Source organism: Hibiscus syriacus, unplaced genomic scaffold (assembly GCF_006381635.1).
Source record: "Hibiscus syriacus cultivar Baekdansim isolate YM2019G1 unplaced genomic scaffold, ASM638163v2 tig00005465_pilon, whole genome shotgun sequence".
NCBI classification, from domain to species: Eukaryota; Viridiplantae; Streptophyta; class Magnoliopsida; order Malvales; family Malvaceae; genus Hibiscus; species Hibiscus syriacus.
The window spans coordinates 643,604-656,628 of record NW_024062059.1 but is presented as its reverse complement, the minus strand read 5'-3'; the positions used below and the strand labels follow the sequence as shown (position 1 = coordinate 656,628).

Here is a 13,025-nt window from a genome sequence, read left to right as displayed (position 1 = left end):
CCGTTCTATCTATTTTCAGAGGAGATTTAGCTTATATTTTGATCGGATATGTTATTTATATTTAATCGATACAAATACAAAAGTGTCGATACTTTTATGTCAGGTGTCGATACTTTCGAAAGGATAATTACCTATTTCTTTGAAAGTGTCGATAATTTATTACACGTACTTACGAAAGTATCGACACTTTCAATATATCCGGTATCATTTTACCGGTTTTATCATTTTGATACCTGTTTTATCATATTTTTACATGTTATATCGTTGTGGATCGATATATTTTTTTAAAATATCGACACATTATAAGCGCTAAAACTGCTTCTCTTTTAAATTCACAAAGTGTCGATCCTTATATAAAGTATCGACACTTTCAATATATCCGGTAACGTTTTACCGGTTTTATCATTTTGTTACCGGTTTTATCATATTTTTACCTGGTATATCGTTTTAATATTTCTTCATGACTTATTCCTACTTTTATATGTATGGACACTTTTATAAAAATGACATATACTTTTTTTAAAGTTATGTAATTTATGTTTCAATTTTTTTTAATAGTGTTTCATGTTTTCCACCAACAATATTAATTTAATAATTTCATTTACACAAAAAAATTATTTGATTATTTGATATTTTATAAAATATTATTTAGAATTTAAATTTAACAATATTAACCAAAGATAATAATAAATATGTTTTCCACAGTGAAATAAGTATGGACACTTTTTTAAAAATGATATATACTTTTTTTAAAGTTATGTAATTTATGTTTCAATTTTTTTAATAGTGTTTCATGTTTTCCACCTACAAATATTAATTTAATAATTTCATTTACACACAAAATTATTTGATTGTTTTGATATTTTATAAAATATTATTTAGAATTTAAATTTAACAATATTAACCAAAGATAATAATAAATATATTTTCACAGTGAAATAAGTATGGACACTTTTATAAAAAGGATAGATACTTTACAATATAACAGGTAAAAATATGACAAAACCAGATTCATTATGACAAAACCGGTAAAATTTACTTGATATGTTAAAAGTATGGACACTTTTATAAAAAGGATAGATACTTACCGAAAACCGAAGTTTACCGGTTACCAAAATTTTTAATAGTTTTTCATATTTTCTACCTAAAACATTATTAGTTGTCAACATAATAGGTACCGCTAAACCGAATTTATTAAATACATTTTAATGTATCCGATACTACCGTATATTAACCGTATATTAACCAGCCTTTCCTGAGACAATCCCACAAATCTTTCTTATGATGAACAACCGAGCAAACTTTCCAGTATGGGAGAAAGACAAGGAAAGAGGGATATGTAAAATAAAGGAAAGAGGACTCTAATATTATGCCTAAATAAGATACCCCTGATTTGGAATATCCTTATCACATATGCTATTCCCTTGGATCTCTCCATTATTTCATTTTATTTCAATGTCGTAGTTAAGATTTAGGATAAATTATGTATTTGATATCTTATTTATTTTTATATTTTTATTTTAGTCCCTTGACTATTTAAAATGGTGCATCAAACGATATAGATCGAAACCAGGGGCGGATGCATATGGTCACTTAAGGAGTCAAATGCACACCCATTATTTTAGCTTAGATATTCAATATAGTTCAATATATTAAAAGAAGAAGAAAAAAAAAGAAATTTTGCATACCCATTATATTGAAAATAAGAGTATTAAAAGTTTTGGTCCCGCATTTTTAAGTTTTTAGATCCGATACTGATCGAAACAACACTTAAATTACATCTATTTAAGACCAGAATAATTGGCTAACACTAGAATTTTTACAATATAGCTCGTAGGCCGAAATATGATGGTAAGCCTAATACACTGTGGAATCTCTCTATAGGAAAGTGAAAGTGAAAAGAACGAAACCTCTTGGCCATCTCTTTGGCCGCCTATCATCCATGTAGCTTGCTTGTTTTTTCTCAGTATTCATCTAAATAACTATACAGCATCTCATCCTTCTTCGATTTGCGACGACTAAGCAATGCTTTCAGTAGTCTTTTGCTTTTGCTCGGGACTTGCTCGGTGTCTTTCTCGGTTTGAAATCGCATCGAGGCTGATTTTCGGGGCTCCGATGGATACTGCCAGAAACAACAAAAGCATCATTAACGTTGTATCAATCCTTTTCAGCATTGGGACACTTTTAACCATGTGTTGCAGTGCTTCATTCACATGTTAGTTTGATGTTATTCGAGTTAACGGCCAATGTGCATATGGATTAAACTGTTCTATGCTCACCCGCCATCTTGCACCAGCTGAATTCGGAGTAGTAGGCCGGCTCTTATTTGGCGATGCAGGCCTGCTCATAGACCCCAAGCGTAAAAGCGGGAATCGATGCGGTGATACCGTTCGCTTCTCTGGTTATACGTTTAAACATCATCAGTGACGATATATACAAATACAGTTCAAATAATGAAGTCAAATACGCATCCAACCTAGTTCTTTCTTCGGTGTCGTGACAGTAAAGGAAAAGGTCGAAGATCGCTGTGGAGGCTGCGGGGACGGGGACGGTGAACGTCCTTTTCTGAAACTGTCATTACTTGAATAGGTACCAGTACTTTTAATTACACAACTGAGTACCTTAGGGTTATTTATGATGCAATTTTAATCCTTACCTGATTGAAGGTGTCAGGGTTTCCCGAACTGAAGATGTCGGTGTTTCTCGAATCGATGCTTGGACAGCTTAGAGGAGTCGTTACAAGTAGGATCAAGTTAGATATGTATCTTGTCCCCACGTAAAAAGGATGATAGAAGGATAGATAGAGCAACTACCATTCCTCAACTGATGCCAGTCATCTTCGTCGTCTAGGCTGCATCCGAGGTATTTCGACTTTGTTCGGTTCGCACCGTGCATGGTCTCTCCGACTGAAAAGCACTCTAGGACATTGGAAACAACTACATATCATTATTTGTCTCTGTATTAGAGCAGGGTATATTACCTGGCAAGATGTACCGTTTGTGGTACTTCGGAGTATTAATCACCAGTGACTGCCGGGAAATCCTTTCACGATCGATACACTCTCGGCATGTCCGTAGTCTCTACAATTACCATACAGCAAATTTCAGTATACTAAGCAAGGGTCAACATCAACCAACAAGAAAGAATTTGACTGATGAACCAAGCCAACCTGTTCGATACTAGATACTCGAATCTCGGTTCCCCAAACCTCTTCAACTTGTTCATCCAAAAGATTGTTAACCTTGTATGTCACGGAACCTAAATGATCTATTGTATTCACAAGTGCTTTGAAGGTATAATCTTTCAATGTTTCTACCACTCTGCATATACATGTATCTTATACTTTTCAAACGACAACAGGAGAAAAATGAAAGTAATTGCACGGCAATATCGACGATTTAAGGTATGAATCACGAAGAATTCGAGTTACTCACATCTGCTTCTGGTCATCATTGGTGTAGGACAGTTCAAAATACTCAGCTGCTGCGTAGAGCTGTGATCTTAGATTTCTCAAATCCTGAAGCAAAGAAACCGTGTCATAAAACGAAACCGTAGAAGAAAACCATGATCGCCGTGCTCGGGAACGACTTTCGGTGTCGGAAACAGGTACTTGAAAAATGCCAATGGGAACTAAGCTACTTTGAGAAACATAGAACAAGCATTGCAATTAGTAGGACCTTGAGACTATCAGAGAACAACAAGCTCTGCTGCATATAAATCTCATCATAATTGGATGGTTTTCGAGACACGGGTATCACTGCCGGAGCCATTAAATCTGTGACCAAGATCGGACCGAGGGAGCACGCCGTGATCTGCATCAACCAAAATAATCAAATACTATGTCTCTTGAGCATTTTAAGCTCAAGGCACCCCCCCCCCCCAAGAGAGTCAAAATGAACACCACATTGAACCTAGAGAATTGTAAAATAAGAACCACCAGGAATCAATCAGCAGCAAGCATGACACTTGGAAACTAAGTTTCAACTAACAAGATACAATAAAGCAACTATTCCAACCAAAGTTAAGGAAATAAATGAAAATAATAACAATCTATAAAACCAGACAGAACTTTACCAGTGAATGATACACTTCTGCTACAACCTAGAAAACAGGTTCTTTTCCTTCCCGGTAGCTGTGTAGCTATATCATATACTTTTGTTTTAATTTTAATGGCGGGATCGCACTCCTACTCTTATGATGATTTTATTTGCTTTACTAGTTGAACTTAGAATTTAAAGAGAGCGTGCTTGGTTTGGGGGACCCCATTCGTGCTTTTCTAGGTATGAGTGTGAGTCTTTCTTTTCACCGTCTGTTGCGGAGGAACTGATGGTTTGATTTGCATGCCCCTCGTTTAACACACTATCATTACATGAAAGACGTGGCCTTGGTGACCTACATGGTTTGGTTTAAGTAGGGATGCAAATGAAATCAAATAGGTAGCGAATTATTCGATTTTGGTTTAATTAGAGTTCAGTCGATATTCGAATTGAATAAACTCGACTCGAGCTTAAATTATACTTGAGTTCTTAATGATTTGAAGTGAGTTATTTGATACATGACTCAAAGCTTGAAAGCAACTAAAAAATGTTATATTAAATTTTTAATTTTTTAAAATTAAATTATTAATATTAACATTTCTACATTTTATGTAAAAAATATAATATCAAACTTTCATATGTTTAAGGTTTAGGTTCAAACTCGAGTTCGAGCTTGAATAGGTATGAGAATATTTCGAGTTCAAGTTTTTTCGAACTCGAGTTGAGCTTCAAATTTTGATTTCGAGTTGAAATTAAAATTTTTAAACTCGTGAGCTTTTGAATAGAGTCGAATTTCAAATTTTAATTTAAATTAAAGTCATATTAATAAAACTCGAACTCGACTTGGTTTATTTACAATCCTGGTGTAAGGTTGTTCAAATTTAGTGGGCTGCATCAGAGTATTTGACCCGATCTCTTATGGACTTTCTTCAGCCCCATGGGTGTATAAACCATGAAATATTTATATAAATTTTGATAAACTAGAAAGTTATATTATACAAATTTTGACAGAATTAGTATATATTTTAAGTGTAAGTTTATTTTTTTAAATATAGATTTTAGTCAAGTTTTATTAAAAGAAAGTCGGTATAAATTTAAATTTAAAGCGAAAATTTTCGAATTGACCTGATCTGAAATGATAATATAATTTTTCTCTATATAATTACGGATAATTTCTGTAATAGTCTTCCATAATATATTTTCCTTCAATATAGATCCCTATTTGATGAGTAAAAATATAAATATTTTTTATATTTAGATTGGGTCGGATAAAAACTTTTACCTAAAAATTTGAGTCAAATTTTAAATCCAATTTAACTTCTTTAAATAAAAAAATGAGTGAAAATTTAGATTAAAAATGAGAAATTTATTGAGTCAGATTTACCCATAAATATTCCTAATTGGGTTCATACAACTATTAGTTTTAGTATATTTTCGTACTTAAATCTTCATTTTTTTCAAAATATACCTAACGTTTAGTTTTTGTTTCATTTTAGTCCTCCGTCATTAAAAACTTAATGCATTTAGTGCATAAACTATCAATTTTGATCTGTTTTAGTTCCTAAACTTTCAATTTTTTCAAAACTTAACTTTAATTTTTAACGGGTACTAAAACGAAATAAAAAATAAACTTTAGGTATAATTTTAAAAAAAAAATTAAAATTTAAATACTAAACCGAATTAAAAATAATAGTTTAGATATTAAACGCGTAATTCAACCAAAATAATATGGATAAGCAAAATCATTGCGATAATTCGTACCAAGTTTTTCGTACTTGGGTAGAAAAAATATATTTTATTCCATTAGATGAAAAATTAATAATCACACGAACTAAATTATCTCAATAGTTAAAGGAATCGTTATTGTTTTTAAAGCTAATTGGTTCGAATATCAATGACTATAATAAGGTGATTGAAAATATTTAAAACAAATATTAATTTATAACCACCTTAATTTAATAAAATAATAATAATCGATATGATTGAATTTTAAATATGTACACCAAAATATCATATATTTGCCTTGACCAACTTAAATTACATATTCCAGTGGTTTAATATAATATAATATAATATAATTTCACACGGTCCTGTGTGAAAACTTAAGCCTCTAAACTACTCCTTATTACATGGAAGAGACCGATGAAACAGTACCTTGAACTTCATTGATATATCATATACAAAAGTTAAACTGATCTCATCTCAGTTCAACGGTTTGATGATACTTTTACGCATGTAGAACACGAACTAAAATATATTTATATTTATTTATTTAATTTTAATTTTAATTTTAATTGAAGAAGCGAGTAAGAATAAACAATTAAATGAATAAAATTTCTTATTTATTCGTTAAAAAATAAAACTTGTTTATGATTATTCGTTAAAATGATAAACAAACACAAACGAACATAAAATTAATTAAATCTATATTTGAGGAGTGTTTTTCTTTTCAAATAATTTTAGAATTTATATTCTTTTAATTGATTTTCAAATAATTTTAGAATTTATATTCTTTTAATTGATTTAAGTACTTTTTATTTGGTTTTAAAATTAATTAGATTTTAATATATTAATAGATTTAAGGTTAAAATTTATTAGATTTTAATATTTCAAATAGGTTTGGAGTTTGGGTTGAATATAAACGAACATAAAAGAACGAATGTAAACGAACATAAATGAACAAACATAAACGAACGTATTACCAAACGTTCACGAACATAAATGAACGAACGATCCCTTTCTTCATATTCGTTCATTTAATTAAACATACATAAAATATTGTTCACATTCATTCATTCGTTATTCGTGTTCGTTCATTTAATCAAAGAGACATAAAATCTTGTTCACGTTCATTCATTTAATAAATAAACGAATTTTCGGACGAACGATTGCTTTGTTTACATATCTACATGTATGTATCGAACCTAGTGCTACTCAATAAATCACTTCTATCAGCAAAATGCATCCAACGAGATAGGCCATGATCTGCTCTCCTTCCTGAAAGAAATTTCCATTTGGTTCCCAAAAGGGCAAACAACGGTTGCAACAGGCAGTAGCAGAAACTTGAGTTCATCACAAACACAAAACAGTTGTATGCAAATGATGAAAGATTGTAGTACATAAACCCATGGTACTCGGATATGGATGAAATATCAATGATCAAACAGAGTAACCAGATCCGTCTTTGCCCGGAGACCCAATGAACACCGAATCCAAAGCCATTAGCTCAGGAAAGATCGGATCGAAATGGGACCGGAGACAATTCGGGGCCAAATCATCACTACCCACGATCAGACCTCTTCGAAGAAGATCCTCGGGAGCACTTTTCAAGCGATTCAAGAACCGAAAGGAGTCGGATTTTGCAAGATCTTATTAAGCTAACTGTTTGTTAGTTGAAATTATAAAATTTTAAAGATACAAAATTATATTATAAATAAAAATATTTAAAATATATAAGAATTTAAATTTTGATAAAAGAATTGCATTTACGAGAGGTTATATCTTAAATTTTGTTAAATTTCATTTTTCCATTTTTAATCTTTTAAGTTGTATATAAATTATTATGATTAATATCTAAAATATGGTAATTTATGTTTACCTATCAAAAAGTTTCAAATTTTTATAATTTAACTTGTTTCTGCGTAGTGTTTGGACCAAAAAATTTAAAATTTTGAGAAACTTAATCATTTAAAAAATTTAACATTTGTTGTTATTTTAATTTAATTAAATAAATAATATTTAAATCCTATAATTATAAAAAAAAACTTTTCAAGGGAATACATTGATTACATTCCTAGGGCTGTAAATGAGACGAGACATATCGCAAGTTACTTGAGATCGACTTAATCAAGGCTCGATAAATACTCGATCAAATAGACTCGACTCGAACTCGAGCTCGACTCAAGTTGAGCTACTTGATATTCGACTCAATAAGCTCGTGAGCAGCTCGAAAATATAATAGATTAAAATTTTATTTTTTAAACAAATTATTAATAATATTAATATTTATGTATTGATTTTTTTTAAAATACAATAAGATTTTCATGTATTTAAGATTCATGTTCAAATTTGAGTTTGAAGATTCAATCGAGTTAAGTTTAAGAATTTTTTTTTCATTTCGAGCATTTTCGAGTTACTCACGAGTTTCAGTTCAGGATTTCGAGTTTGAGTCGAACTTAAAAATTTTAAGCTCGTGAGTTTTTGAGTCGAGTCAAGCTCTATTTCAAAATTTTCGAGTCAAATCGAGCTCAGCAATACTCAATCTCGACTCGGCTCGTTTACACCCCTCACCATTCATTTAAAGACTCGATAGAGTCTCGCCACGTCATGGATGGCATGGAAACTATTGACGTGGCAATTGCGGAACTGACAGTTGGAAGGTTGTCAACTATATAGAAAACAAAGCAGAGTTACGATTGCGATTGGGGGTTATTTAAGAGGTCAAAACGACAGCGTTTGATTCCAATCGTCTTTCATGATGTGGAGCATTTTCGAGTTACTCACGAGTTTCAGTTTAGGATTTCGAGTTTGAGTCGAACTTAAAAATTTTAAGCTCGTGAGTTTTTGAATCGAGTCAAGCTCTATTTCAAAATTTTCGAGTCAAATCGAGCTCAGCAATACTCAAACTCGACTCGGCTCGTTTACACCCCTCACCCTTCATTTAAAGACTCGATAGAGTCTCGCCACGTCATGGATGGCATGGAAACTATTGACGTGGCAATTGCGGAACTGACAGTTGGAAGGTTGTCAACTATATAGAAAACAAAGCAGAGTTACGATTGCGATTGGGGGTTATTTAAGAGGTCAAAACGACAGCGTTTGATTCCAATCGTCTTTCATGATGTGAAGCATGCTCACTCGGTCACGTGAACTCTGACATTGATGATTACCGCTACCGGTGAGTTCTCATACATATAATATATTAATATATACAAGGATAAAAGTACACGATAAATCACAAAATTATAGTTAACTGATTATTTAAGCTATTGAATCTTTTAAAAATTCCAAAATCATCATTAAATTATTGAGTTATTACGAAATAATAACAAATTTATAAATTTCTAATGATAAAAGCTTGAACACGCGAAGAGTTTATGGTTTTATTATCGTCATTACACCACTAACACGGACGAGAGACTCAAAGAGAGAATAAATAGCAAGCAAAAAGAGTTCATATCACACATTATAGTGGCATGCCCGAAACACAACATAAACCAAAATCATTTCACCACCCATGACTTCCGATAGACAACCTCCAATCCTCTCCACCGCCGCCTCCACTACCACCGGCATCCGGGCTACAGCCACCGATACGTCTAGACGGTACATGAGCACTGTTACTCTTTGTACCGGGGCTCCTTGGGGGCTGGTACACCGTTGCCCCTCCACCTGAACTTGATGAATCACAACCAGGGGATTTCTTAGTTGATGGGTTCCATTGGGGTACATATGGTCCACGTTGCTGCTTCACTGGTCCTTGACTTCGCACCTTGGCTTTGGCAGATTGGGTTGGGGCCATATAGCTTGGTACATTGCTAGACCCTGATTGCACCTGCTGCTGAGTTGAGTACGAGCCTGAATCCATTGCCGTCACCACGTCCATTTCAACGGTTTTCTCAGACATGTTATCGGTAACGGTTGTGGTCGCAGTGTTGGTCGGTAGTGTCGTGTAAGAACCCTCTTGAAGGCCTAATTGACGAGCGTGATAGGGTTGCGATGACATCCAGTGCTCGAGCCAGTTCCAACCCCATTGCGCCTTCTCTCGATCATTGAGATACTGTCCAACATCCTTGCCATTGGGGTGCGGTTGCAAGGGAAGCTGCTGCTGCTGCTGCAAGAAGTGAATTATATGACCATTTAATCACTAAACAAAGTGTTTCTCAAGTGCTTACGATTAGCCATTAACCGACCTGATAGGTATAAGCATAAGCAAGGGCCCTTTCTCGTCTCATTACAGCATCATGCTTCTTTGAAGCACTTTCCATAATTTTCTCAGAGCTTTGCTGTCCACCATCCCAATGGTCATATTTCTTCAATGGGGTCTTCGGCTTTCGCTCTACTTCCGTTCGTATTTTTTCTTCATCGTCTTCATCCAATCTCTTTTGCATATGTTCATCATCAGTTAGCTGCAGCCTACGAGCTCGAACTCTTGCCTGCACCCGTACTAATGCTTGCATGCACTTCATTGTCATTTGTGCTTGCTTGCGCACATTATAGCCCCTAACCAGTGCCTGCAGCCTGACTAGTCCCTTCAAAGCACGCAATGCTCTCCGAGCCTACAAATCATCATCGGCAACGTTTAGACAACCTAGGCATGATCACCTATATCGCTCAATAATCCTTTTTAAGGTTTTTATCCTAGGAGAAAAGCTTGTGCATTCAAGTGCCGCGCGTAACTGATCCTCAAGAATGCTTATCGACGGTTTCTAAAATGCTAGTGATAAAGATGAATAGAGATGGTTTTGTTTTACCAGGTAGCCTCTGTAATAGGACTGTATGAGTGTTGCAGCTCTTTCTTCCTTAGACTGGCGTCCATAACCCGCCAACCGGACAACTTTAGCAGCAGCTTGAGCTGCTGCAACAGCAGCTTCTGCAGCAGCAGCGGTTGCCATGGCGACGGCAATGGCATGGTTCCTATCATCGTTCAGAGGAGTCGGTGTTGCAGTATCATCATTAGTGGTGTCCGGCGAACTGTCCTCCGGAAAATGTTCAAACGACACTACTTCCGGGGCCTCCTTTGGCCACTTCTCCACATTATTCTCTGTCTGAAAAATCACATCAGATTGCTCAGAGGAAACATTTCATTGACATTTGCTTGAATAATATTAACCAGTGAACAAAGAAAATTTTACAGAACTGATTCTCATTGATACGGCATGATGGAGATTTAACATTTTCAAGCACATGAAGAACAAGTCCAATGATGTGACAACTTAGGTGGCATGATAATTATGTGTCAAGGTAGCCATGTTGAGGGGACCAGTTCCCCTTGCTTGGGGTTCATGGTCCTTCAGAACAGTGAAAAGGAAGGCCATCAATTACCATTTAACGCCATCTGAAAGAAAAAGCAACCCTCCCAGGCCATTTTCTTTTTTTGATAAGTTCTTTTCACCATATTAATATAGATAGTTAAATTGAAAAATTAAATACTGACAGCAGCAGAAATGATGATAGGTATACATTGCTTCGGAGTTAAAGAGGGAATTATTTGTTACTTCTAATTTGTATGGGAATTATTTGTTACTTCTAATTTGTATTTTTTGTTTCATAAGTATCAAAATTAAAATATAATTTCTTCTTGTTTGTATTACAAGTTCATAACCTATAAATATATGTTTCATACTCGCCTATTTTCTTTGCAAATAGGTTCTTAATTAAAGATTACTAGGCTCAATAAACATACAAAGTTGCTCACACACGTGGTTGACTATTTGATATGTTCACCTATTTTCTTTGCAAATAGGTTAATAATTAAAGATTACTAGACTGGATAAACTTACAAAGTTACTCACATGTGGTTGACTATTGATATGTTCACATATTTTCTTTGCAAATAGGTTAATAATTAAAGATTACTAGACTCAATAAACTTACAAAGTTACATGTGGTTGACTATTGATATGTTCAGTTTTTTGTTTTGTATATTAAAGAATTATACTTTACGTTCGAGTCTGTACATTATACAAGTGTCCTCAAGAGAAAAGAAGTGTATTTAAAAAAATGTAGGTTGAGAGTAACTGCCTCCCAGTAATATGACCACAAATGAGTAAGATCAAAGAGAATATGTCCTTGCAATCGTGGGCACTAAAGCTAACCAAGTTCTAACAAGAAAAGGATAAGAACCCAAATAAATGCAAGCAAAATCTAGATGTTTTTGAAGTTGAATTTGGCTTCTTTTCTTTTATTCTCTCTTTCCCTTGTTAAAGACTTAAATGCTGTAATAAACTAAAACGTTAAGTAGAAAAAAAAGAAAAATGAAAGGCGTCGACATGAATGACATTGATTAATTGCTTGCAAATATGGCAATCTAAATTCAATCCCCAAAACAAACCAAAAAAAAACTCTTTAAAAAATTATTAAAAAATACGTTACCTTCTTGTCATGCAAATCCTTTGAAGATGATTTGAACACTTTCTTCACCGTCGAGAACCATCCGCTCCCTTTCTTTCCCATCGCCGGTCAAAACAGGAGCTTCTAAAGTAAACACAGAAAAAACAAACAAACAAAGCTTTTTAACTACCGAACATCACACATTCCTTGAAAACGTTAGAGCGCAACAAGAACGATAAACAAATCGACGGATAATATAATGTCATTCGCAGATCAATGAAAATGAAAACAGAGAAATGCATATATAACAGAGGGTGGTCATCATGGGTTTTCGAAAATTTAAAAAAAAATAACAGCAGAAAAGGCCGAGAAATTTCGATCTAGAAGAAGATCAAACCTGAAAGCAGAAGAGGTAGCTGATGATATGCTATGAGTTGGGTTGAATTCCAGTCATGTTTTCTCTTTATCATTTTCCATGCATTCTCAGAAGGTGAATTGCTTAGAATTCTTTTTCCTTTTTGGGTTCTTGAAGCTGAGTAAAATGAAGCGATAAATATGTGATATTATGGAAAATCAAAGAGACTGCAGAGTTTTTTTGAGAGAGAAAAATCAGCAACCGAAGAATGAAGATACCCGCGCGAATCAATCGGCCGATTGCTTTTTATCAAGTTCACGGAGAACACATATTTACAGTTGGGGTGACCTCCAATGAGATTCGGCCACGTCATCTGCTCTCTTTTCCTCGTAATTACACTCCTACCCCATCCACAATTTCCATTTCTGCCCCTTTTATTATGATTTTGTTATAAGGGAGATATTAAATCAATAATATTTAACTTAAAAAAACTATTTGAATTGCTATTGCATTAATCAATACAGTAATTTCTATTGCTATTGTTATATTTCGGGGTATTTTCGACTTGTTTAACAAAAATT

The 13,025-nt window shown here is 33.8% G+C and overlaps 2 protein-coding genes across 5 annotated transcripts; both read right to left on the bottom strand.

The window, feature by feature from the left end:
- Positions 1 to 1,956: 1,956 nt before the first annotated feature.
- LOC120199769 (protein ABIL2-like) lies at positions 1,957 to 3,785 on the bottom strand. Its single transcript, XM_039200785.1, has 9 exons — positions 3,678 to 3,785; positions 3,435 to 3,517; positions 3,170 to 3,320; positions 2,981 to 3,080; positions 2,814 to 2,906; positions 2,657 to 2,723; positions 2,477 to 2,580; positions 2,280 to 2,398; positions 1,957 to 2,122 (listed from the first exon to the last, which is right to left on the bottom strand). Exons 1-9 carry the CDS (start codon positions 3,768 to 3,770, stop codon positions 1,964 to 1,966), a joined length of 969 nt encoding a protein of 322 aa, XP_039056716.1. The 5' UTR covers positions 3,771 to 3,785; the 3' UTR covers positions 1,957 to 1,963.
- Positions 3,786 to 9,114: 5,329 nt separating this feature from the next.
- On the bottom strand, positions 9,115 to 12,689 carry LOC120199766 (protein IQ-DOMAIN 1-like). Of its 4 annotated transcripts, none has more exons than XM_039200779.1 (5): positions 12,487 to 12,689; positions 12,132 to 12,230; positions 10,511 to 10,804; positions 9,950 to 10,315; positions 9,115 to 9,873 (listed from the first exon to the last, which is right to left on the bottom strand). In XM_039200779.1, the coding sequence occupies exons 2-5, from the start codon at positions 12,210 to 12,212 to the stop codon at positions 9,265 to 9,267; spliced, it is 1,350 nt and encodes a 449-aa protein (XP_039056710.1). In that variant the 5' UTR covers positions 12,213 to 12,230; positions 12,487 to 12,689; the 3' UTR covers positions 9,115 to 9,264. The 4 variants fall into 4 exon arrangements, with proteins under 4 accessions (XP_039056710.1, XP_039056709.1, XP_039056711.1 ...); XM_039200778.1 differs by having other exon boundaries at positions 12,132 to 12,233; positions 12,487 to 12,683; XM_039200780.1 differs by having other exon boundaries at positions 9,115 to 9,870; positions 12,132 to 12,233; positions 12,487 to 12,683.
- Between the last annotated feature and the right edge of the window lie 336 nt (positions 12,690 to 13,025).